Here is a 26,824-nt window from a genome sequence, read left to right on the forward strand (position 1 = left end):
TGCAATGTTGACATTCATTTGTTCTCCCTCATGCAAAAACGTTTTTTTATTTGTACATTTAATCACCATCGTTGTCCACGCTAGACATTCCTAAGTTACACTATCTCAGTCTTTATCTTCTGTCTTTCCTTCTGCTGTCCTACATGCCCCCAGCCCTTCTCCCTCTAACATACTCACATTCAGCTTCATTCAGCAGTTATATTATTGTGCTACAATCAGGTAGTATTGTGCTATCCATTTCTGAATTTTTACAGTCAGTCCTGTTGTACAATCTGTATTCCTTCAGCACCAAATGCCCAATCTCTACCCTATTTCTATCTCCTAATGACATGTGTTCTTAATTTCAACTCTCAAAATTCACTCATTAATGTTAGTTTATATTAGTGAGACCATATAGTATTCGTCCTTTTGTTTCTGACTAATCTCACTCAGCGTAATGTCCTCAAGTTTCATCCACATTGTTACATACTTCATGACTTTATTCTGTCTTACATTAATATTCCATCCTATGTATGTACCACAGCTTGTTTAGCTACTCATCCATTGATGTGCATTTGGGCTATTTCCATCTCTTGGCATTCATAAATAATGTCACTATAAACATTGGTGTGCAAATATGCATTTGTGTCTTTACCTTTTCCTCTGAATATACACCTAGTAATGGAATTGCTGGATCATATGGCAGTTCTACACTTAGCTTCCTGAGGAATTGCCAAACTGCCTTACTGAGGGGTTGTACCATTTCACATTTCCACCAACAGTGGATAAGTGTGCCTCTTTCTCCACATCCTCTCTGCCACTTGTCATTTTCTATTTTTTTGATAATGACAATTCTAGTGGGTGTCAGATGATATCTCATTGTGGGTTTGATTTATATTTCCCTAATAGCCAGTGAAGTTGAGCATCTTTTCATGAGCCTTTTAGCCATATGTATTTCTTCTTCTGTGAAGAGTCTGTTCATGTCTTTTGCCCATTTTTTAATTGGGTTGTTTGTCTTTTTATTGTTGAGTTGAGGAATCTATATTTCTTTCTTCAATGCTCGTGCTTTGGGTGTAAGTTTAGGAACCCACGCCCTGTTACAAGTTTTATAAGATATTTCCTTACATTTTCTTCTAAAAGTTTTATGGTCTCAGCTCTAATGTTTGGATCTTTGAGCCATTTTCAGTGAATTTTTGTATGGGGTGTGAGGTATGGATCCTATTTCATTCTATACATTTGGATATCCACTTTTCCAAGCACCATTTATTGAAGAGCTGCTCTTTCTATGTGGGTCGGTTTGATTGCCTTATCAAAAATTAATTGTACAGAGATGAGAGGGTCTATATTTGAACACTCTATTTGATTCCATTGTTCAATATATCTATCTTTATGCCCGTATCATGCCATTTTGATCACAGTACTTTCGTAATATGTTTTAAAGCCAGGTAGTATGAGACCAACCATGTCATTTTTCTTTCTCAAGGTATTTTTAGCTCTTCAGGGCACCCTTCCCTTCCAAATAAATTTGGTTATTGGTTTTTCTATTTCTGCAAAGTAACTTGTTGGGATTTTAATTGGTATTGCATAGAATTTATAAATCAATTTGGGTGGAACTGACATCTTAACTATATTTAGTCTTCCAATCCATGAACATGGTAAGCCCTCCCTTTTATTTAGGTTTTCCATGATTTCTTTTTAGCAATTTCTTATAGTTTTCTGTGTATAGGTCTTTTATAACCTTAGCTAAATTTATTCCTAAATATTTGATTCTATTGTTTGCTATCGTAAATGGATATATTTTTCTTGATTTCCTTCTCAGATTGCTAATGACTAGTGTATAGAAACACTGGTGATTTTGGGGTGTTGATCTTATACTGCCACTTTGCTGTACTCATTTATTACCTCTAGTAAGCTTGCTGTAGATTTTTTGGGATTTTCACCATATAATATCATATCATCTGCAAACTGAGAGTTTTATTTTTTCCTTTCCAATTTGGATGCCTTTTATTTCTTTTTCTAGCCTAATTGCTTTGGCTAGGACTTTCAGTTAAATGCTGAATAACAATTGTGACAGTGGATACCCTTGTCTTGTTTCTGATCTTAGAAGGAAGGCTTTCAGTCTTTCCCCATTGAGGCTGATGTTAGCTGTGGGATTTTCATATATTCCCTTTGTCATCTTGAGGAAATTCCTTTCTGTTCTTATGCTTTGAAGTGTTTTTATCAAGAAAGGATGTTGAATTTTTTCGAATTTTCTGCATCAATTGAAATGACCATGTGTTTTTCTGCTTTGCTTTGTTGATATGGTGTAGAACATTAATTGATTTTCTTATGTTGAAACCATCCTTGCATACCTGGAATAAATCCCACTTGGTCATGCTGTATAATTCTTTTTATGTGCTGGTGGATTCAATTTGTAAGTATTTTGTTGAGAATTTTTGCATCTGTATTCATTAGAGAGATTGTTTTGTAATTTCTTTTCTTGTTGTATCTTTAGCTTTGTTATTAGAGTGATGTTGGCTTCATAGAATGAGCTAGGTAGCTTTCCCTCCTCTTCAATTTTATTTGAAGAGTTTGAGCAGGATTGGTACTAATTCTTTCTTGAATGCTTGATAGAATTCACATGTGAACCCATCTGGTCCCGAACTTTTCTTTTTGGGGAGCTTCTTGATGACTGATCAAACTCTTTACTTGTTATTGGTTTCTTGTGGTTATCTATTTTTTTCAAGTCAATATTTGCTGTTCCTGCCTTTCTGGAAATTGTCCATTTCATCTATGCCATCTAGTTTATTAGCATATAGTTGCTCATAGTATCTTGTCATTACCCTCTTTATTTCTGTGGGGTCTATGGTTATGTCTTCTCTTCCATTTCTGATTTTATTTGTTTGCATCTTCTATCTCTTTTTTTTTTTGTCAACCTAACAAAGGGTCCTTTGTTTTATTGATTTTCTCAAAGAAAGGTAATTGAATTTCTCAGTTGTTATCATGTTCTCAACTTCATTTATTTCTGCTCTAATCTTCGTTATTTCTTTCCTTTCATTTACTTTGGGGTTAGGTTTTGTTGTTGGTTTTTTTTTTTAATATTTTTACTGTAAACCTTAACATACAAACATTCTTGACATACAAATATTCTATACATGGTGTATAATCAATGGCTCATAGTATCACCACTATAGTTGTGTATTCATCACCATAAACATTTTTTGAACATTTATGTCTCAAACAAAAGAAATAGAAAAGAAAAAACTCATGCATACCATACTCCTTACCTTTCCCTCTCATTGATCACTAGTATTTCAATCTACTCAATTTATCTTAACCTTGTTCTCCCTATTATTTGTTTATTTTTTATCCATATTTTTTACCCATCTGTCCATACCATAGATAAAAGGAGCATCAGATACCAGGTTTTCACAATCACACGGTCACATTGTAAAAGCTATATCATTATACAATTATCTTCAGAAACATGACTACTGGAATACAGCACTACAGTTTGATGTACTTTGCTTTGGGGTTAGTTTGCTGTTCTTTCTCTAGTTTTTCCAAGTGAACAGCTAACTTCTCGATTTTTGCTCTCCTTTTCTAAGGTAGAGATTTAAGGCAATAAATTTCCCTCTTAGCACTTCCTTTGCTGTATCCCATAAATTTTGATATGTTGTACTTTCATTGTCATTTGCCTCAAGATACATACTGATTTCTCTTGTAATTTCTTCTTTGACCTACTGGTTGTTTAAGAGTGTATTGTTTAGCCTCCATATGTGAATTTTCTGGCCCTCTGCTTGTTACTGATTTCCATCTTCATTCCATTTTGATCCAAGAAAGTGTTTTATATGATTTCAATCTTTCTAAATTTATTGAGACTTGCTTTGTGAGTCTCTCCTTGAGAATGATCCATGAGTACTTGAGAAAATTTGTATACTGCTGTTGTGGGGTGTAATGCTCTATAAGTATCTTTTAAGTCTACTTCATTTACTTTATTATTCAAATTCTCTGTTTCTTTATTGACCCTCTATGTAGATGTTCTATCCATTGATGAGAGCAGGGAATTGAAGTCTCCAACTATATGGTAGAGGTGTCTCTTTCTCCCTTCTGTGTTGTCCATGTTTGCCTCCTGTACTTTGGAGTACCCTGGCTCAGTGCATAAATATTTATGATTGTTTCTTCTTAATGAATTGTTACTTTTATTAATACATTATGTCCTTCTTCATCTCTTTGAATTGTTTTACATTTGAAGTCTAATTTGTTGGATGTGAGTATATATTCCTGCTTTTTTAAGATTGTTGTTTACATGAAATATTTTTTCCCAACCTTTCACTTTCAACCTATTTTTATTCTTGGGTCTAAAATTAATCTCCTGTAGACAGCATATAAATAGGTCCTGTGGTTTCATCCATCCTGCCAGTCTATGTCTTTTGATTAGGGAGTTTAATCCATTAACATTTCGTGTTATTACTGTAAAGGCATTACTTTCTTCTACCCTTTTTGCCTTTTGAATTTTATGTGTCATATCTATTTTTTTTCTCTTTTTTATCTTTACTGGTTGTCTTAATTTCTATGCTCTTCTCCAGACCTCATTCTCCTGCCTTTTCCTATCTGCCTATAGTGCTTCCTTTAGTATGTCTTGCAGAGCTGGTCTCTTGGCCACAAATTCCCTCAGTGATTGTTTATCTGAAAATATTTTAACTCCCTCTCATTTTTGAAGGACAGTTTTGCTGAATATAGAATTCCTATTTGGCAGTTTTCTCTTTTAGAATCTTAAGTATATCATACCACCGCCTTCTCATCTCCATGGTTTCTGCTGAGAAACCTACACTTAGTCTTACTGGGCTTCCCTTGCATGTGATGGATTGCTTTTCTCTTGCTTCTTTTAAGTCTCCCTTTCTCTTTGACATCTGACAGTCTGATCAGTAAGTGTCTTGGAGTATGTCTATTTAGATCTATTCTGTTTGGAATACACAGCACTTTTTGGATATGTAATTTTATGTCTTTCATAAGACCTAGGATATTTTCAGTGGTTACTTACTCCATCAGTCTTTCTCTCCTTTTCCCTTCTCTTCTCCTTTGGGACACCCAAAACACATATATTTTTGTGCTTCATGTTGTCATTCAATTCCCTGAGACTCTACTCATATTTTTCCATTCTTTTCCCTATCTTTACTGTGTCAGATTTCAGAGATCCAATCCTTTGGTTCCCAGATCCTTTCTTCTGCCTCTTCAAATCTATTGTTGTAGGTTTCCAATGTTTTTCTTTTTTTAATAATTTTTTATCGTATAATATAACATATATAGTAAGAAAAATAAAGCAAAGAAAGGAAAAAAGCAATCATTTACAAAGCATTGTTCAACAGGTAATTACAGGACAAATCCCAGAGTTTGTCATGGGCTACCATACCATCATCTTGGATTTTTCTTTCTAGCTACTCCAGAATATAGGATGCTAGAGGGAATAAATATTTTTTATCATCACTGTTCTAGTTTGCTAGCTGCCAGAATGTAATATACCAGAAATGGAATGGCTTTTAAAAGAGGAATTTAATAAGTTGCTAGTTTACAGTTCTAAGGCCAAGAAAATGTCCCAATTAAAATGTCCAATCAAGGGCATCCAGGGAAAGATACCTTGGTTCAAGAAGGCTGATGAAGTTCAGGGTTTCTCTCTCAAGTGAGAAGGCACATGGTGAACACAGTCAGGGTTTCTTGCTCATCTGGAAAGGCATGTGGCAAACATGGCATCATCTGCTAGCTTTCTTTCCTGGCTTCCTGTTTCATGAAGCTTCCCAGAAAGCATTTTCCTTCTTCATCTCCAAAGGTCACAGGCTGGTGGACTCTGCTTCTCGTGTCTACGACATTCTCTGCTCTCTTAGAATCTCCTTTTCTCCAAAATGTTTCCTCTTTTTTTTTTTTTTTACATTTTTTTATTAATTAAAAAAAAAATTAACACAACATTTAGAAATCATTCCATTCTACATATGCAATCAGTAATTCTTAATATAATCACATAGATGTATGATCATCATTTCTTAGTACATATGCATCGATTTAGAAAAAGAAATAGCAAGACAACAGAAAAAGAAATAAAATGATAATATAGAGAAAAAATTAAAATAAAAAATACAAAAACATATAAGAAAAAAATTTAAAAAAAAAAACTATAGCTCAGATGCAGCTTCATTCAGTGTTTTAACAATGTTTCCTCTTTTACAGAATTCCAGTAAAGTTATCATGACCCACCTAGAATGGGTGGAGACATATCTCCACCTAATCCAGCTTAACAACCACTCTTGATTGAGTCACATTTCCAGGAAGATGATCTGATTATAGTTTCAAACATACAGTGCTGAATAGGGATTAGAAGAAACGGCTGCCTTTACAAAATGGGATTAGGATTAAAACATGGCTTTTCTAGGTTACATACATCCCTTCAAACCGGCACAATAGCAATCGACTTTCTTCTCTTTCTTTGTGAAAAAAAACATATATACAAAAATACAACAAATTTCAAAGCACAGCACAACAATTAGTTGTAGAACAGATTTCAGTATTTGGTATGGGTTACAATTCCACAAGTTTAGGTTTTTCTTCTAGCTGCTCCAAGATATTGGAAACTAAAAGAAATATCAGTATAATGATTCAGCAGTCATACTTGTTTGTTAAACCCTACCTTCTCTGTATAATTCCACCATTACCTTTGATCTCTCTATACCACTCTTTAGGGTTATTTGGACTATGGCTATTCTAACTTTTTCATGTTAGGGTGATGGAGCTAGCTGATGTTGGAGAGACTGGGCCCTCTAGGTTTCAGGATTTATCTTGTCCAGGGACCCATCAGGAGGTTGTAGGTTTCTGGAAAGTTACCCTAGTCCATGGAACCTTTGTAGAATCCTATATATTGCCCTAGATGTTTTTGTTTGTTTGTTTTTTGGTATGTGCAGGCTCCAGTACTGCCCTAGGTGTTCTTTAGGATTGGCTGGAATGGTTTTGGTTGGGGTTTAGCAAGTTATGATAGGTAGCAATGTCTAATTGAAGCTTGCATAAAAGTGACCTCCAGAGTAGCCTCTTGACTCTATTTGAACTCTCTCAGCCACTTATACTTTATTAGTTACACTTCTTTTCCACCTGTTGCTCAGGATGGCATTATTGATCCCACAGTGCCAGGTCCAAACTCATCCCTGGGAATCATCTCCCATGCCACCAGGGATACTTTCAACCCTGGATGTCATGTCCCATGTAGATATGAGAGCAATGACTCCACTTACAGAGTTTGGCTTAGAGAGAGTGAAGCCACATCTGAGCAACAAAAGAGGTCCTCCAAAAGCAACTCTTAGGTATGCTTATAAGTACACTAAGTTTCTCTTCTACATACATAAACTTCATAAGAGTAAGCCTCAAGACCAAGGGCCTGGCTATTGATTTGAGTGTCCCTAATGTTTGACCCAGTATCAGGGATTCCCTGATGGTGATGTTTAATAGTTCCATATTTTTTCTCCCATCCCTCAAGGGACTTTACCAATACTTTTTGATGATCTGCTTAATATATTCTAGGATGTATTGTAGGAAGATTTTTGATGACAGATTGACTTTCTTTTTTTGTAATTGGTTTGTTGAGATCTTCTATTTCTTCCGGAGTCAGTGTAGCTTGTTTGTGTGTTTCCAGGAATTTGTCCATTCATCTAAGTTGTCTATTTTGTTGGCATATAATTGTTCATAGTATCCTCTTATGATTTCTTTTATTACTTCAAGGTCTGTACTAATGCACCCCTTCTCATTTCTGATTTTGTTTATTTGCATCTTCTCTCTTTTTTTTTCTTTGTCAGTCTTCCTTGTGGCCCATCAATTTTATTCATTTTTCTCCAAAAACAATTTCTGGGCTTATTAGTTCTTTGTGTTCTTTTGTTCTCCCATTCATGTAACTCTGCTTTAATCTTTGTTATTTTTCTTCTTCTATTTGCTTTAGGGTTAGTTTGCTGTTCTTTCTCAAGTTCCTCCAGATGAGCAGTTAAGTCCTTGATTTTTGCTCTTTGTTGTTTTTTATTATAGGCATTTAGGGCAATAAATTTCCCTCTCAGCACAGCCTTTCCCACATCCCATTAGTTCTGATAAACTGTATTCTCATTTTCATTCATCTCCAGATAGCTACTGATTTCTCTAGCAATTTCTTCTTTGACCCCTTGGCTGTTTAAGAGTGTGTTATTTAATCTCCATATATTTGTGAAAGTTCTCGTCCTTTTTTGGTTATCAATATCCAGCTTCATTCCACTGTGATCAGAGAAAGTGCTTTGAATAATTTCAGTGTTTTTAAATTTATAAAGACCTGTTTTATGCCCCCAGCATATCATCTATCCTGGAGAATGTTCCATGAGCTACTAGAGAAGAATGTATGTCCTGGTGTTTTGGGGTGTAATGGCCTATATATGTCTGTTAGGTCTAATTCATTTATCAGCTTGTTTAAACTTCTCAGTTTCCTTGTTGGTATTCTGTCTTGTTGTGCTATCTATAGAGGAGAGTGGTGTATTGAAGTCTCCTACTGTTATTGTTGAAGTATCTATCGCATTCTTCAGTTTTGCCAATGTCTGTCTCATGTACTTTGGAGCTCCTTAATAGGGAGCATAAACATTTATGATTGTTATTTCTTCTTGGTGAATTGTACCTTTTATTAATATATTGTGTCCTTCTTTGTCTTTTATGATGTCTTTGCTTGTCTATTTTGTCTGTTATTAGTATAGCTACTCCTGCTTTCTTTTGGTTACAACTTGCGTAGAACATCTTTTTTCCATCCTTTCGCTTTCAATCTTTCTGTATCCTTGTGTCTAAGATGATTTCTTGTTTCAGTTGTTTTTCTTTTTCTTGTGCTGCCTATATGGAGCCTTTTTTCTTTTTTTTTTTTTCTTTGAAGGTCTCCTCAGATATAAAAAAAATATGGAATGCTTCATGAATTTACATGTCATCCTTATGCAGGGGCCATACTAATCTTCTCTGTATTGTTCCAATTTTAGTATATGTGCTGCTGAAGCAAGCACCAGGTTATGCTTTTGAGATTTATTCATACTAGCTGTTTACTTTGAATTCTGTAGATTATTCCATTGCATAAACATGTCATTATTTTTTGTTTTTCATTTATATTTAAATTTTTTCTCACTTTGCTCTATTACAAAAAAGAAAAAAAAAACATGGACAAAAGTAAAGTGAAACAAATGAGCAAAAGCTTTAGTGCATTTTCTTGGAGATAAGTCCTTTTGCCCATGAAAGAGTGTCCCTAAAGCAGAGATTTTCTAGTTTGGCCACACATTAGAATCACCTATACAGCTTTTAAGATATTCTAATCTCTGGGATACACCAAAGACCAATTAGTCCATTTCTAGAAGTGGGGTTCAGTTGTTGGTATTTTTTAAAGCACCTCATGTGATTGTAACAGGCAACTGAGATAGGAAACTAATGCCTTAGTGCTAAGGATGACACTTTGAATAACCTAACGTACTTGAATGTACACATACTAATGTCATTGCCAAGTTAAGGACCATGACCTTGTTCAGCTTTACTCAGTATTGCTAATTTTTCTTCAATGTTTTGAACATCTTTTTCTTAAATTAATAACCATACCATGTGTTTTATGGTTTTTGTTGTCATGAAAGTATTTTTAAACTACATTTCTAATTAGTTAGAAATATGAATATATGAATCCTTTTGATGTTGCTTAAATATATTGGCAGGATACTTTGAAGTTAATCATATTGTCTATAATTGCTAAAAATGATGACTTCAAGCATCCCCATTTACTTTTACTCTCTTTAATGGGACTGTGTTTTATGTTAATGATGTTTGCCATAGACTTTTTTCGTTTTTTATTAATTAAAAAAAAATTAACTAACACAACTTTAGAAATCATTCCATTCTACATATGCAATCAGTAATTCTTAATATCATCACATACATGCATGATCATCATTTCTTAGTACATTTGCATCGATTTAGAAAAAGAAATAGCAAGAAAACAGAAAAAGAAATAAAATGATAATATAGAGAAAAAAATAAAAATAAAAAGTACAAAAAATATAAAAAAAAACTATAGCTCAGATGCAGCTTCATTCAGTGTTTTAACATAATTACATTACAATTAGGTAATATTGTGCTGTCCATTTTTGAGTTTTTGTATCCAGTCCTGTTGCACAGTCTGTATCCCTTCAGCTCCAATTACCCATTATCTTACCCTATTTCTAACTCCTGATGGTCTCTGTTACCAATGACATATTCCAAGTTTATTCTCTAATGTCGGTTCACATCAGTGGGACCATACAGTATTTGTCCTTTAGTTTTTGGCTAGTCTCACTCAGCATAATGTTCTCTAGGTCCATCCATGTTATTACATGCTTCATAAGTTTATTCTGTCTTAAAGCTGCATAACATTACATTGTATGTATATACCACAGTTTGTTTAGCCACTCGTCTGTTGATGGACATTTTGGCTATTTCCATCTCTTTGCAATTGTAAATAATGCTGCTATAAACATTGGTGTGCAAATGTCCGTTTGTGTCTTTGCCCTTAAGTCCTTTGAGTAGATACCTAGCAATGGTATTGCTGGGTCGTATGGCAATTCTATATTCAGCTTTTTGAGGAACTGCCAAACTGCCTTCCACAGTGGTTGCACCGTTTGACATTCCCACCAACAATGGATAAGTGTGCCTCTTTCTCCACATCCTCTCCAGCACTTGTCATTTTTTGTTTTGTTGATAATGGCCATTCTGGTAGGTGTGAGATGATATCTCACTGTGGTTTTGATTTGTATTTCTCTAATGGCCAGGGACGTTGAACATCTCTTCATGTGCCTTTTGGCCATTTGTACTTCCTCTTCTGAGAGTTGTCTGTTCAAGTCTTTTTCCCATTTTGTAATTGGATTGGCTGTCTTTTTGTTGTTGAGTTGAACAATCTCTTTATAAATTCTGGATACTAGACCTGTATCTGATATGTCGTTTCCAAATATTGTCTCCCATTGTGTAGGCTGTTTTTCTCCTTCCTTGATGAAGTTGTTTGATGCACAAAAGTGTTTAATTTTGAGGAGTTCCTGTTTATATCTTTCTTTCTTCAGTGCTCTTGCTTTAGATGTAAAGTCTATAAAACCGCCTCCAATTATAATATTTATAAGATATTTCCCTACATTTTCCTCTAATTGTTTTATGGTCTTAGACCTGATGTTTAGATCTTTGATCCATTTTGAGTTAACTTTTGTATAGGGTGTGAGATATGGGTCCTCTTTCATTCTTTTGCATATGGATATCCAGTTCTCTAGGCACCATTTATTGAAGAGACTGTTCTGTCCCAGGTGAGTTGGCTTGACTGTCTTATCAAAGATTAAATGTCCATAGAGAAAGGGTCTATATCTGAACACTCTATTTGATTCCCTGGGTCCATATATCTATCTTTATGCCAATACCATGCTGTTTTGACTGCTGTGGCTTCATAATATGCCTTAAAGTCAGGCAGCATGAGACCTCCAGCTTCATTTTTTTTCCTCAAGATACTTTTAGCAATTCAGGGCACCCTCCCCTTCCAGATAAATTTGCTTATTGGTTTTTCTATTTCTGAAAAGTAAGTTGTTGGGATTTTGATTGGTATTGCGTTGAATCTGTAAATCAATTTAGGTAGAATTGACATCCTAACTATATTTAGTCTTCCAATCCATGAACATGGTATGCCCTTCCATCTATTTAGGGCTTCTTTGATTTCTTTTAACAGTTTCTTGTAGTTTTCTTTGTATAGGTCTTTTGTCTCTTTAGGTAAATTTATTCCTAAGTATTTTATTCTTTTAGTTGCAATTGTAAATGGAATTTGTTTCTTGATTTCCCCCTCAGATTGTTCATTACTAGTGTATAGAAACACTACAGATTTTTGAATGTTGATCTTGTACCCTGCCACTTTGCTGTACTCGTTTATTAGCTCTAGTAGTTTTGCTGTGGGTTTTTCAGGGTTTTCGACATATAGTATCATATCATCTGCAAACAGTGAGAGTTTTACTTCTTCCTTTCCAATTTTGATGCCTTGTATTTCTTTTTCTTGTCTAATTGCTCTGAATAGAACTTCCAACAAAATGTTGAATAACAGTGGTGATAGTGGGCATCCTTGTCTTGTTCCTGATCTTAGGGGGAAAGTTTTCAGTTTTTCCCCATTGAGGATGATATTAGCTGTGGGTTTTTCACATATTCCATTTATCGTTTTAAGGAAATTCCCTTGTATTCCTATCCTTTGAATTGTTTTCATCAGGAAAGGAAGTTGAATTTTGTCAAATGCCTTCTCTGCATCAATTGAGATGATCATGTGGATTTTCTGCTTTGATTTGTTGATATGGTGTATTACATTAATTGATTTTCTTATGTTGAACCATCCTTGCATACCTGGGATGAATCCTACTTGGTCATGATGTATAATTCTTTTAATGTGTTGCTGGATTCAATTTGCTAGAATTTTATTGAGGATTTTTGCATCTATATTCATTAGAGAGATTGGTCTGTAGTTTTCTTTTTTTGTAATATCTTTGCCTGGTTTTGGTATGAGGGTGATGTTGGCTTCATAGAATGAATTAGGTAGCTTTCCCTCCACTTCAATTTTTTTGAAGAGTTTGAGCAGGGTTGGTACTAATTCTTTCTGGAATGTTTGGTAGAATTCACATGTGAGCCGTCTAGTCCTGGACTTTACTTTCGGGAAGCTTTTTAATGACTGATTCAATTTCTTTACTTGTGATTGGTTTGTTGAGGTCATCTATTTCCTCTTGAGTCAAAGTTGGTTGTTCATGCCTTTCTAGGAAGTTGTCCATTTCATCTACATTATTGTATTTATTGGCATAAAGTTGTTCATAGTATCCTGTTATTACCTCCTTTATTTCTGTGGGGTCAGTGGTTATGTCTCCTCTTCCATTTCTGATCTTCTTTATTTGCATCCTCTCTCTTCTTCTTTTTGTCAATCTTGCTAAGGGTCCATCAATCTTATTGATTTTCTCATAGAACCAACTTCTGGTTTTATTGATTTTCTCAATTATTTTCATGTTCTCAGTTTCATTTATTTCTGCTCTAATCTTTGTTATTTCTTTCCTTTTGCTCTCTTTGGGGTTAGTTTGCTGTTCTTTCTCCAGTTCTTCCAAGTGGACAGTTAATTCCTGTATTTTTGCCCTTTCTTCTTTTTTGATTCAGGCATTTAGGGCAATCAGTTTCCCACTTAGCACTGCCTTTGCTGCATCTCATAAGTTTTGATATGTTGTGTTTTCATTTTCATTTGCCTTGAGATATTTACTAATTTCTCTTGTAATTTCTTCCTTGACCCACTGGTTGTTTAAGAGTGTGTTACTGAGCCTCCACATATTTGTGAATTTTTTGGCACTTTGCCTATTATTGATTTCCAACTTCATTCCCTTATGATCTGAGAAAGTGTTTTGTATGATTTCAATCTTTTTAAATTTGTTGAGACTTGCTTTGTGACCCAGCATATGGTCTATCTTTGAGAATGATCCATGAGCACTTGAAAAAAAGGTGTATCCTGCTGTTTTGGGTTGTAATGTCCTATAAATGTCTGTTAAGTCTAGCTCATTTACTGTAATATTCAAATTCTCTGTTTCTTTATTGATCCTCTGTCTAGATATTCTGTCCATTGATGAGAATGGGGAATTGAAGTCTCCAACTATTATGGTAGATATGTCTATTTCCCTTTTCAGTGTTCACAGTGTTTGCTTCATGTATTTTGGGGCATTCTGGTTCGGTGCATACATATTTATGATTGTTATGTTTTCATGTTGAATTGTTCCTTTTATTAGTACCTAGTATCCTTCTTTGTCTCTTTTAACTGTTTTACATTTGAAGTTTAATTTGTTGAATATTAGTATAGCTACTCCTGCTCTTTTCTGGTTGTTATTTGCATGAAATATCTTTTCCCAACCTTTCACTTTCAACCTATATTTATCTTTGGGTCTAAGATGTATTTCCTGTAGACAGCATATAGAAGGATCCTGTTTTTTAATCCATTCTGCCAGTCTATGTCTTTTGATCCAGAGTTCAATCCATTAACATTTAGTGTTATTACTGTTTGGGTAGTACTTTCCTCTACCATTTTGCCTTTTGGATTTTATATGTCATATCTAATTTTCCTTCTTTCTACACTATTCTCCACACCTCTCTCTTCTGTCTTTTCGTATCTGTCTCTAGTGCTCCCTTTAGTATTTCTTGCAGAGCTGGTCTCTTGGTCACAAATTCTCTCAGTGACTTTTTGTCTATAAATGTTTTAATTTCTCCTTCATTTTTGAAGGACAATTTTGCTGGATATAGAAGTCTTGGTTGGCAGTTTTTCTCTTTTAGTAATTTAAATATATCATCCCACTGTCTTCTCGCCTCCATGGTTTCTGCTGAGAAATCTACACATAGTCTTATTGGGTTTCCCTTGTATGTGATGGATTGCTTTTCTCTGGCTGCTTTCAAGATCCTCTCTTTCTCTTTGACCTCTGACATTCTGACTAGTAAGTGTCTTTGAGAACGTCTATTTGAATCTATTCTCTTTGGGGTGTGCTGCACTTCTTGGATCTGTAATTTTAGGTCTTTCATAAGAGTTGGCAAATTTTCAGTGATAATTTCTTCTATTCGTTTTTCTCCTCCTTTTCCTTTCTCTTCTCCTTCTGGGACACCCACAACATGTATATTTGTGTGCTTCATATTGTCATTCAGTTCCCTGAGTCCCTGCTCATATTTTTCCATTTTTTCCCTATAGTTTCTGTATCTTGCCAGATTTCAGATGTTCCATCCTCCAGTTCACTAATCCTAACCTCTGTCTCTTGAAATCTACCATTGTAGGTTTCCATTGTTTTTTTCATCTCTTCTATTGTACCTTTCATCTCCATAAGTTCCATAATTTATTTTTTCATACTTTCCATTTCTTCTTTTTGTTCATTCCTTCCCTTCTTCATATCCTCCCTCAATTCATTGATTTGGTTTTTGATGAAGTTTTCCATGTCTGTTCTTCTATTCTGAATTAATTGTTTCAGCTCTTGTATCTCATTTGAACTATTGGTCTGTTCCTCTGACTGGGCCATATCTTCAGTTTTCCTGGTGTGGTTTGTTATTTTTTGCTGGCATCTAGACATTTAATTACCTTAATTAGTTTATTCTGGAGATTGCTTTCACTTCTCTTACCTAGGGTTTTCTTGCTAGATGAATTTGTTGTCTATCTGTTCTTTGACCTTCAATTCAGCTTTTTCTGGACCTCTAGCTTAGGTTTTGTTTAACAGAAGAAGTTTTCAGTTCTTGTTTTCTTCTTTCTTGCCCTGCTTGTATGGTGCCTTTTCCCTCCCCACCCTTAGGAGGGTCTACGTTGGTATTATAGACTCCAGCCAGGTTTTCCCAGACTAAACTGGCCTCCTAACAGGGGGAAGGAGTCACCTGCATCAGTTTTCCCTGAGGGTGAGACCCAGCAGGTTGAAAGGCTTTCCTGTAAAGTCTCTGGGCTCTGTTTTTCTTATCCTGCCCAGTATGTGGCGCGTCTGGCTGCGGGTCACACCAGCAAAAGATGTTGTGGCACTTTTAACTTTGTTAGACTCTCCCAGCTGGGGGCGTGGTGGAGAGGGAGGAGAGGTTGTAGGTTGGTTTTAATGGCTTCAAATTGCCAAGCCCTGGGGTCTGAATTCCTTGAGAGGGATTCCACCTGAGTTGGGCTTCACACCTCCCCTGGGAAAGGCACAGGTGGGAGACAGCCCTGAAAGCAGCCCGTTTCTGCCTATGCCTGGGGCAGTTGCAGCCTGAGAAGTTCCGCCTCTGAATCCAGAGACTGCCAAGTCTCCGTAGAAACACAGCCACTAAAACCTCTGTTTCCTCCCCTTTCCTCTTTTTCCGTGAGCCCAATGAGTGAACTCCGCCTTCACCAGATTTAGAGTCTCTTTCCTTTCCCTCTGGGAAGCCGCCTGCAGTGGAGGGGCACCGGGCGCTGGCTGCCGCGACTTGGGGAACTCACAGTTTTGGGGAGGCTTGCAGCCGGTCCAGCTGGTCCAGACTGGGGTATGCTGTGAGTCCCATCACTGACGTGGCTCCAGGAGCTGTTCTGTACTGTTTCTGGTTATTTAGTAGTTGTTCTGGACGATGAACTAAAACGTGCACATTGCTAAGCCGCCATCTTGGCCCCTCCGAGGACTTTTTTTTTTAAGACTTTGTCTGGAATGTCCCAGGTGTGATCTTCCACATTGACGTTTTCTAATCCTTTTATCGTCTCCTTTGTCTGGACCATGCTTCCTCTTTATTTGCTGTTTTGTAATCTTTTGTTGAAATTTGGATATTTTGATATTTGAATGCTGAAATTTAGACTCTGAATCCTCCGTTCCTTAAACTTGGATCCAAGCTTTCCTTGAATTCCATGTGCTAACAAAAAAAAAAAAAGAAGAAGAAGAAGAAGAAAGGGGAAAAGAAAACACCTGTCCTAGTCTTTGCAGATTGACCCATGGGAGTGTTCTTCTTCAGAGTTTATACATGCAAAGAGTTTAGTGGACACTTCCAGACCAAAGTATAGGGGCCTTTTATACCTTTCTCTGCATGAGTCTGTCTTGGGCATGTGTGTTTGGCCCTAGGAATTCCCCTGTTTACACAGATACAAATGTCCCCTGCTCTCTAGAAAGCAGTTACTTCACAGCTACAGCCAGCAACTCCTTGCCCCGGCAGCCACTTGACTGCTTTTATATAGCGTTCTGTAGGAGTATTCTACATGCTGAGCAAATTTTAGTGTTATGTCTCCCTCAGGCCACCACCAGACAGATTGGGCCAGCCATACATTCTTCCAGTATGTGCATAAGGAATATGTTTCATCCTATGGAACAAAAACTAGGGATCTGCTCTGGGAGCACAGGGCAACTCAATTCTGAACCAGTGAGGGAAAGGGACAGCCAGGGCACTAGGATCCTACTGTTTTTAAGTATCCTTTTTCTTGATTTGGCTCTCACCCTATTACTACAATTCTTTAACCATTTTCTGGAGGTTTCTGATGCTTCCAAATATGTTTCTGCAAGTTCTTGCTGGTTGTTCAAACTTTGTGTAGGGTCATGGAGCCCTGAAGCTGCTCATTCCACCATCTCAGGTACAATTTTTATGGTTTTAGTGTTTACTGTTAGGTCTGTAATCCATTTTGAGTTAGTTTTTGGGTATTATGTGAAGTAAGGGTTAGGTTTATCTTCTTTTGTACAGATATTCATTTATTCCAGCACTGTTATTTTCACTGTTAGTTGAAAGGACTGTTATTTCTCCATTGAATTAACCTGACAACTCTGTCAAAAATCAATTGCCCATAAAAAATGTGGGTCTATTTTTGAGCTGCCTGTTCTGTTCCCTTAATCTAAATGCCTAATGTTATGCTAGTATAACACTGTCTTGATTACTTCAGCTTTATTGTTAATCTTGAAATCAAATTTTGTAAATTCTTCAACTTTGTTGTTTTTCAAAATTGTTTTTGTTCTTCTGTCCTTTAAATTTCCACAGGCATTTTAGAAGCAGCTTTTTAGTATTCACCGAAACAGTCTTTGAGGATTTTGATTGTGATTGCATTAAATTTGTAGATAATATGGTGGAGGATTGCTATCTTAACATATTCCATTTCATGAGCATAATATCTCTTATTATTTTTAGGTCCTTGTTACTTTCTCTAAGCAATATTTTGTGATTTTCAATACACAGGTCTTGCACATATTTCATTAAATTTATTCCTAAATATTTGATGCTATGATAAATAAAGTTTTACAATTTCATTTCCAATTTTTACTTCTTATATATAAAAATGCAGTTAATTTTTGTATATTAACCTATTACTTTGCTAAATTCACTATTAATTCAAGTAGCTCATTTTTTAATTCACTTGAATTTTCTACATAGATAGTCTTGTCTGTAAATACTGTTTTACTTTTTCTTTTGCAGTCATTATACCTTATTTTTCTCTTTTGTAATTTTAATGGAAGAGATTCTATTCATTTCTAATTCTTTTAAGCACCAAATTTTAATATCTAAATCAATTTCTTGACAATAAATACTATCGAGAACCTCCCTCACAGACAAAATAATGATGTTCATTCTTCCTGACATTCTAATTGAAGGTCTACCAAAAACAAAACAAAAAAGACTGCATAAAAATAAAAAGTAATAAAAATCATATCCTAGGGGTTCAGTGCATTCAGCAGCCTTCATGGGCTGCCCAATCATCCTCGAGCTGACTTCCAAATAATAACACCCTAGCTCATCAAAATATACATTTTCCAGTTTCTTCTTTCAAATTAAAAATAATACTTTAAAATAAAAACTTCAAAGGAATTCACAATCAACTGCCTGACTCATTTCAGTGTTACCTGAAGCATATAAAGGTCAGGATGACTATTTGCAGAGTACATGATTAGATGATATTAAACTTCAAGGTTTCTTTCAAACAATATAAAATGCCCACAACTCCAAGTGTTAAGGGACACAGACAGACTCCTTCAAGAATTCCACAAGACACTACAGGCACCCAAACTATTCTTCACAGGGCTACGGAACTTCCATCATATTGATACAGTTCCCTGTGTAAAACAGTTCCCATCCTGTTTCAATATTCTCACTGAAAGACCATGAATCAGTCTGAGAAACTCCCATGTGGAATCTTCTTCCAGAGACATGGAGATTTGAACAGATGTCAATTCATTAATCACAGAATCAAACTTTCTCCCTTCTTTGGCATATTTCTTCAGTACTGGAATGCAGTCTTCAATTAGAACCTATCAGCACTCTCCTTAAAGATTGTCTAAGATGTCACCACAAGTTTTTGCATATATTTCTTACACCCGTCAATCACCATTTGGTCAATCTCTACCATAGTAACCATGTTTGGTTTCAGTTTGACGATTTCATATAATATGTCCCCATCTCATCCTCCCAGAATCAGTATGTCTTTGCCAGTGTTATCTTCTTTTCCACTGCCTATGATGGCCGAGGTATATGCCAAATTACTCTCTGCCAAATTGACACACCCACTGAGGTTGAGAATATTTCCAAATTACTCTGAGTGCAGAATTTTAATGTTCTGATAATGTGAGTCTTCATCATATACCACTTCATCTATATCATACTCAAGCAAGTGCCCATCAGCATGGGCCAGTATCTGTCAATGGTACCTCCTAAAACTGTGGGTGGTAATCACCTCACCCTCCTTGTACTGTCCTAAGTTCTTTCATTCTTTCTTCTACATTATTCAAAAGATTGTCAATTTCTTCTTTGCATTGTACATCACTGTCATAACTCTGAAGGGCCAATATCACCAGTCCAGGTAGGTAAATTCTCAAATTGGCAAAGCTGACATTTTTATTCATGTAGGTTGCTAAATAGCATGGTCCTGCCAGGTATACACTGACTCCATCATTCCCCACTCCTGGAAAATGGGCTGCTGGCCTTTTAGAATAGTCACATCATCTGCTTTGCTACTGAGAATGAAGTCGAGGATGTTGTATTCTGCTGCTGCGGTGGTACAGCATGGCCCTGTGCAATGCCTAGAGGAGGTGGCCACAGAGACTGGGGCTGTGCACCATGTCAGGCTGCATGTAGCCAGTAGGGAGTACCCTTCATATCATTTTAATATGTTTACTTGTCTTGTTCCACTTGTTAAGAATTGCAGTACAATACTGAGAGGGTGTAGTAAGAGGAGACATCAGTCTTTCACCATTAATTATAATGTTAGTTATAGGTTTTTCTTAGAAGTCTTTTTTCCAATTGAGGAAATTCCCTGCAAATTTTTATTTGCTGAGACTTTATCTTGAATGTCATGTTGAATTTTGTCATCTGTTGAGTTGATCACATGCTGTTTTTTTTTTGTCAGTATGTTGATAGGATAAATGACATTAATTGATTTTCTATCCTTAACCCTTACATTCATGAGATAAACCTCACTTGTCCATAATGTGTGTGTGCCACATATATATTGTGGGATTGGATTTGCAAATATTTTCTTAAGGAATTTTATGTCTTTGGTATGAAGGATATTGATCTGGAGGATTTTTTTTTTTCTGGATGGTGTCTTTGTCTATTTTTCATCACAGAATAACACTGGGCTTATAAAATGATTTAATATTGTTCTTTCCTTATATGTTTTAAATACTTAACTAATGAAGTCATTTGTACCTAGAGTTTTCTTTGTTAAAAGGTTTTTAATTATAAATTCAATTTCCTTTATTGCCTCAGAACTCTTTAGTGTTTCTGTTATTTCCTTGAATCATTTGTGAGAATTGGGAATTTCTGAGAATTTCTAAATATCTGAGGGTTTTCCAGTCATACTTCTCTTATTTCCAGTTTAATTCTGCTGTTGTTAGAACACATATTCTTTATAATATCAGTCCTCGGAAATTTATTGGGACTTGTTTTATAGCCCAGCAATATGGTCTGTCTTGGTGAGTATTCCATATATGCTTGAAAATAATGTAATCTTCTAAATGGGCAGAATGTTCGGTGAATGTATAAGTCAAGTTAGTCAGTATTGTTGTTAAATTCATCTGTGTTCTGATTTTTTCTTCATTTTATTAATTACTGCAAAAAAAAGTGTTAGAATTCACTATCATTGTTCACTTGTCTATATTGCCCTTCAGTTCAATTAGTTGTTCTTATTTTTTGGCATTCTTTTTCCACAGAGTATCCCGCCATTGCAGCACCATGTTGATTTTTTCTGGGAAGTACACTGGCCAGAAATTGAACCCAGTTCTCCCGCATGGCAGGCGAGAATTCTACCACTGAATTACCCTTGCACCCCCAGTTCAGTTAGTTTTGCCTCAAGTTTTTTTGGGGTTAATGATGTTATTACCTCCATGCACATTTATAACTGTTGCATCTACCTGCTATGCTGACTTTTTTTCTCAACAGGAAATGTTGCTCGTTACACCCCTTTTTAAAGTTTATTTTGTCTGATATTAATATTACCTCTACAGTTTTCTTCTGATTACTGTCTACATTCTATATATTTTCTCAGACTTTTACTTTCAACGTACTTTTGTTTTTATATTGAAAGTTCATTCTTTGTACACAACATAGTTGTGTCTTGCTATTTTTCTAGTCTATCTCTGATTTTTTTATTGGGGTGTTTAGTCCATTCATATTTAATGCAATTATTAATATATTTTTTTATTTATTGTCTTACATTTTGCTTTTTGTCTTTTTGTCATTTTTTCTCTATTAGCTTGTTAGATTTATTTCTTACCTTTTTTTAAAGTGGTTGCTCCGGGAATCACATTATGCAACTTTAATGTCCAGTAAATTATAGGAACCTTGCACTAGTATAGTCCCATTAACTCACTCTCCCCCATTGTGCTATTGTTATAACACAGAGTACACATCTGTATTTATTTTAAACCCAAGAACATAGTAGTATAGTTTTTGCTTAAACAGTCTTATATCTTTGAAAGCAATTAAGCAATTAGATACATATGGTCTTTTATATTTACTACCTATCTAGAACTCTTCATTCCTTTCTGTATATCCAAGTTATCATCTAGTATCATTTTATTTCAGCCTGAAGGATTTTGAAAACATGTCCTTGAACCTTCGGTTTTGAAGAATAGTTTCATTGGATATAGCCTTCTTGAAATATGTCATTCCAGTGCCCAGTAGCCTCCATTGTACTCTTTAGAAATTAGCTGTCAATCATGTATTTGTTCTTTATATAATGTATTGTTTTCTTTGCTGCTTTTGAGTTTTGTTTTGTTTTTGCTATATTTGGCTTGTAGCAGTTTGATTATAATGTGCATAGGTGCAGTTTTCTTTGTATTCTATCTCTGGTTCACTGAACTTTGTCTATCATGAACTTTGTAAGTTTATGTTTTTTACTAGCATTCAGAAGTTATTTTGTATTTCTTCAATTATTTTTCCATCCTCTTTTCTTTCTCCTCTCTTTTTTCAACTCTCATTACCCTTACAAGCTATGAAAGATATTTCTGATACATAGTTTAAAATCTTGAGAGAATGCTTGGATACAGGAGGCATAAATATGAATGAATTGCCACAATTATCTAAGAAAACTTAGTTCCTTAAATAGACACATATGTACAACATAACAGTAGATTTATAGTGTAAAATATTAATGTTATCTCTTCCCTTTTTTCTGTTTTAACAAAATCTTTTCCTAGGTGCATTTCCTGCTTCTGCAATTTATGCACGTAAAGACTTGCTCCAGCGATCTACCCATATCGCTACCAAAACTTTCCAAGCTTTTCGTATATTTGTGAACAATGAACTTAATGAACTCTACACAGGACTGAAGACAGCTCAGAAATTTCTGAGACCTGGTGGTCGTCTTGTAGCCCTTTCCTTCCATTCACTAGAAGATCGCATCGTCAAACGATTCTTGCTTGGTATAAGCATGACAGAAAGATTTAATCTAAGTGCCAGACAGAAGGTGATACAAACATCAAGATTGGGTTTGGGTCAAGAAAACAAGGAAGGCATCTCTGTAGGAAGAGATCCTTTAATGTGGAAATTAATACACAAGAAGGTGCTTACTCCAGAAGATCAGGATGTACAAGACAACCCTAGAGGACGCTCAGCCAAACTCAGAGCAGCTATCAAATTATGAGAAAAAAGTTACCATCATCTGATCTTTCACATTTTCCCTCACATTTTCTTTAATTTTTTTCACATGATGCTACTCAACATTGCTACAGTAACAGTGCTACTGAAAGTGGAGGGAAGTTTGAAAATTGAAGATATTCAAGATTATTTTTTTCTCAATAAGAAAACATAGGAAATATTAGCATGACACAGAAAGTTCAAATCAAGGAACATGATTTCAAGACTGGAAAAATGTGTTTGTCTTAGAATTATATTTGACTTTGGAAATGCAGTCCTTTCTGTGACCAGGAAATTTTTTTAAAAACCAACTAAGTTATGTTTATATATCTAAATATGTACACTCAAGCTGACAAAAAGAGAGATAATATAATCATATCTTCATGTGCTAAATTCTGTATTAGATATTCTAATTTTCAATAGACTTTCTATGGCACATATAATTAATAATGATAATGGAATGAATCTTAATTTCCCTCTTTAAGAGTATATAATTACTACTATAGCTATCTCAAATATTAACATTGGACAATTTTAAAATATTCAAGTATTATTTTGGAAATGCATTATATTGATAAATTTCAAAGCTGTGTTTTTAGTGTGCATTATTTTAAAGAGATTTCTCAGTATAATATATGCCATGTTTTTATATAAAACAAAGCAAAAATATAGAGTTTCCCTAAGAACCTTTACTGAGAATTGTTCTGTAACACCTGTATTTAAAGTCACTTGTGTTTATTTTAATAATAGCTTACAATGCCTTTGATAAATAATAAATCTTCCTATTATTTGAATCCTGCAGTTTTAAATTGACCTATTCAAACTAACTCACCCAAGTCTATTTGAGATAGAAAGCTAACTGATTTCTTCAATATATTAAAATAAATGCACTCTGATTTTTTTATTTTTCTTTTTTGCATGGGCAGGCACCAGGAATCAAACCCAGGTCTCCCTCATGGCAGGTGAGAACTCTGCCTGCTGGGCCACCGTGGCCTACCCTCTGAATATTTTTACTTATATGCAGTAATGGTTATAAGGGTAAAATATTTACTCAGAAGTCCACTTGGTAAAGTATTCTTTACGAAATTGATGAGAATTCACAATTCACATATCAAATCTTTACCAAAAATATGCACTTCTAACCTAGTTATTCAGCAAGTACTGAACTAGGCACTAGAGAAACAAAAAGTGAATATATACATGGCCCATGGTACTACTCCCTTGGATGGAGGAGAATGATATTAGTTTTAAAAAAATCACAAAAATATATAACAAATAAAAATATAAATAAATAGAAGTTTATACAGTGGTAAGAGCTACAAAAAAAGCAGCACATGGTACTGTAAGAGCATCTAGTAGGTATTTATCTAGTGAAGGAAACCAGGTCTGAGAAAGTGTTGTTTGAATTGTGCCCTAAGAGATGAGTATGAATTAAGTGTACACTGGGTAGAGCATGACACATGTTGATTGAAAGTGAACATAAATGTTTGCTCCCTTAAAAAGTTATCCTTGAAATTGTATTTGTATTTCTACAAATATTATTTCTTCAAATACAGTGAAAATTAATCTTTTCTATTATGATTATAATTTCTAAATTTGCGAATCCAAGTGAATGAAATTTCAGTACAACTATAGGGACAGATAGTAAATAATTGAATTTACTTCAGATTTATTATTTTATCTACCTCTGTAATATTTACCTTCATTCCCAAACTTGTTTACCACTTTTTAAATGCTTTATTCAAATCAGAACAATTCTGCATTGAAATCAGAATTAGGAAAGATTCTGGTGAGCAGTGTTCTCAAAATGGAAACAATATAATGTTCCTAAATTAATCCCCTGCATCCTACCTAAAGAATTGTGGACATTTCTCTTTTTATATAAGGTGTACTTGGGAATCAAAAAGTAAGAACCCCAAGGTAGGTTTTGATCTGAGCACTGATCGGAAAATGAAAGACTACACCTTTGTATTCAACAATGATTCACCTATTTCACCAATCATTTTTGTACCCTCTATATTATTGGGAATTTTTTATTTTATGTAAAATGGAAACTGACAGAAAAAAATCTTAAACCATGTGTTTGAGAAAAATCTGTCTTCAAAAACTATAATATTGGCTTTAAAATGTTTTTGCATAAAAATTTATTAACTAGGGCTATAAAACTATATATATATATATACAGTTTTATATATACTATATAAATATATAATATGTATTATATATATAATAGTTATATATAAACCATTCTCTCTATTTATAGTTTTATATATACTATATAAATATATAATATATATTATATATATATAATAGTTATATATAAACTATTCTCTCTGTTTAGGCTTTTTGCCACAATTATCCCTGCTTTCTTCGTAGCCTTTGTTGTAGGATGCATAATAAAATACATGAGTGAATTTTAAATGTTAACTTGAGAGAATGGTCTTGGAAAATTCAAACAATACACAAAGAAAATAAAAATTGTTACATGTATGTGCATTGCTTTGCTAATAAAATATAAAGAACATAAAACAGGTGATTGTTTTACATTTATGAATCTCTATTACTGCCTTCTACCATCTATTTTTTTTAACATTTTTTAATTTGTGTATTTAGTCGCTATCATTATACACTCTAGGCATTACTAGATTATATTCTCAGGGTTTTTTTGTTTGTTTGTTTTGTTTTTACATGGGCAGGCACCAGGAATCGAACCCGGGTCCTCTGGCATGGCAGGCAAGCATTCATGCCTGCTGAGCCACCATGGCCCTACCATCTATTTTAACATAAGATCAACATTAGATACTTCATCAATTCTTAATTTTCAACTCAACACTTATTAAGAATTGATGAAATTTAATAACTGCGTGCAATTTTGAGTTGATATCCCTATTTTACATATTCATTTTTTTTTCAAACTAGTTACTAAATAATCTCTATGAAGTTTCTAGAGAAACCTCTATGAAGTATTTTTTTGGGGGAGTAATAATCATATTTATATATCTTTTCTGTCATATAATATATGACTTATGTGTGCTAATATTTTTATATTAAACTATCGGTTATATTGTACCCAATAACTTATAAGAGAACGCAATAGCTTAATTAGTTTATTAAAATTAATATCTCTAAAAATTCTCTATCAAATATTTTAAAACTGTATTTTCATTAATCTTTGCAGAGTATTGCATACTTTCAGAGCTTTCAAAACTTTTTTTTCTATTTTGTTTTTAAATAAGAAGAGATGATGATTAGTGTGTACTGCAGACTTAAAGAGATAATTTTAATTTCATTTGAAATCTCTCAACTAAAAGTACGAAATAGTTCTTTATGGAAAATTCCAAATGTATAACTAATACAAAATTTGCATCAGCACTTTCACTTGGATAAAACAAAAAAGAATTATAAGTATAGAAAAATTTAATCATTTAGCACAAAGTAAAAATTGCCTCCCTGTCTCTTTGCAAACACTCCCCTTCCCCTTCTGTGTTCAAATTAGTATGTGAATTTCTTATACCATTTGATTATTTAACAATATAAATCTTCACCCTGTGCAAGGCAGATAAGTATTATTGGCTAAAGTATAAAAATAGGTTTTAATAGCAGTAATTACTCAACAGTCAGAAATGGAATATACCCTCTTGTTTGATTTCAGCTTTGTATTCTGCCATTGCCATATGAGCAATGATACATTTAATAAGGCACCTGTAACTGAGATGAGCATTAACTTATGTTTCAGGTTCACCCTAGAGAAAAGAAATGTTAGTCTTATATGAGTATGTGCTATCACAAACTAACCCTGCCTATAAAGATCTTTGTAACAAATAAGAATTGACCAAACATGCTTCTGGGTGCAATTTTTAATGCAGCTATTTTTGCCATTGAGTTTTTTTAATTCCTGCATTGTTCTCATATAAATACATTTTGTGTAAGCATAGTCTATAATGGAAAGGGATAAGCATTAAATGTAAAAAGAAGTTCTTGGAGTTACTTGATATCATCTTTTTTTTTTTTTTTTTGCATGGGCAGGTACCAGGAATCAAACCCAGGTCTCCAGCATGGCAGGTGAGAATTCTGGTACTGAGCCATTGTTGTACCACCCTTGATAAATATAAATTTAATGTCAGAAATTCTGATCAGAGATATATTTTTCTCAGAACTGTAATGCCATATGTTTGATGTCAAATGAAGCATGGTTTATAAAATAGTATCATTCTAAAGAGGCTGGATTGTATGACAGGTGTAACTTTTTATATTATTTTCTCAATTTCATCTGTTTATA

At 34.5% G+C, this 26,824-nt stretch overlaps 1 protein-coding gene, 1 non-coding gene and 1 pseudogene across 3 annotated transcripts in view; 1 reads left to right on the forward strand and 2 right to left on the reverse strand.

Annotated features, from left to right (window-relative positions):
- Window positions 1-25,062, forward strand: part of METTL15 (methyltransferase 15, mitochondrial 12S rRNA N4-cytidine) — a 321,812-nt gene extending 296,750 nt beyond the window's left edge. The window contains exon 6 of one of the 2 annotated variants that reach the window (XM_077114273.1): window positions 22,107-25,062. In XM_077114273.1, coding sequence (XP_076970388.1) covers window positions 22,107-22,552 — 446 coding nt within the window. In that variant the 3' untranslated portion in view covers window positions 22,553-25,062. The remainder of the gene's footprint in view (window positions 1-22,106) is intronic. The other variant, XM_077114274.1, reaches the window with a different exon arrangement.
- On the reverse strand, window positions 8,887-8,993 carry LOC143645465 (U6 spliceosomal RNA). The gene has a single exon (XR_013157168.1). It is a non-coding gene; the product is annotated as a U6 spliceosomal RNA (small nuclear RNA).
- On the reverse strand, window positions 18,376-19,451 carry LOC143643950 (spermine synthase pseudogene; annotated as a pseudogene).
- Window positions 25,063-26,824: the final 1,762 nt, after the last annotated feature.

This window comes from Tamandua tetradactyla, chromosome 8 (genome assembly GCF_023851605.1).
Source record: "Tamandua tetradactyla isolate mTamTet1 chromosome 8, mTamTet1.pri, whole genome shotgun sequence".
NCBI lineage: Eukaryota > Metazoa > Chordata > Mammalia > Pilosa > Myrmecophagidae > Tamandua > Tamandua tetradactyla.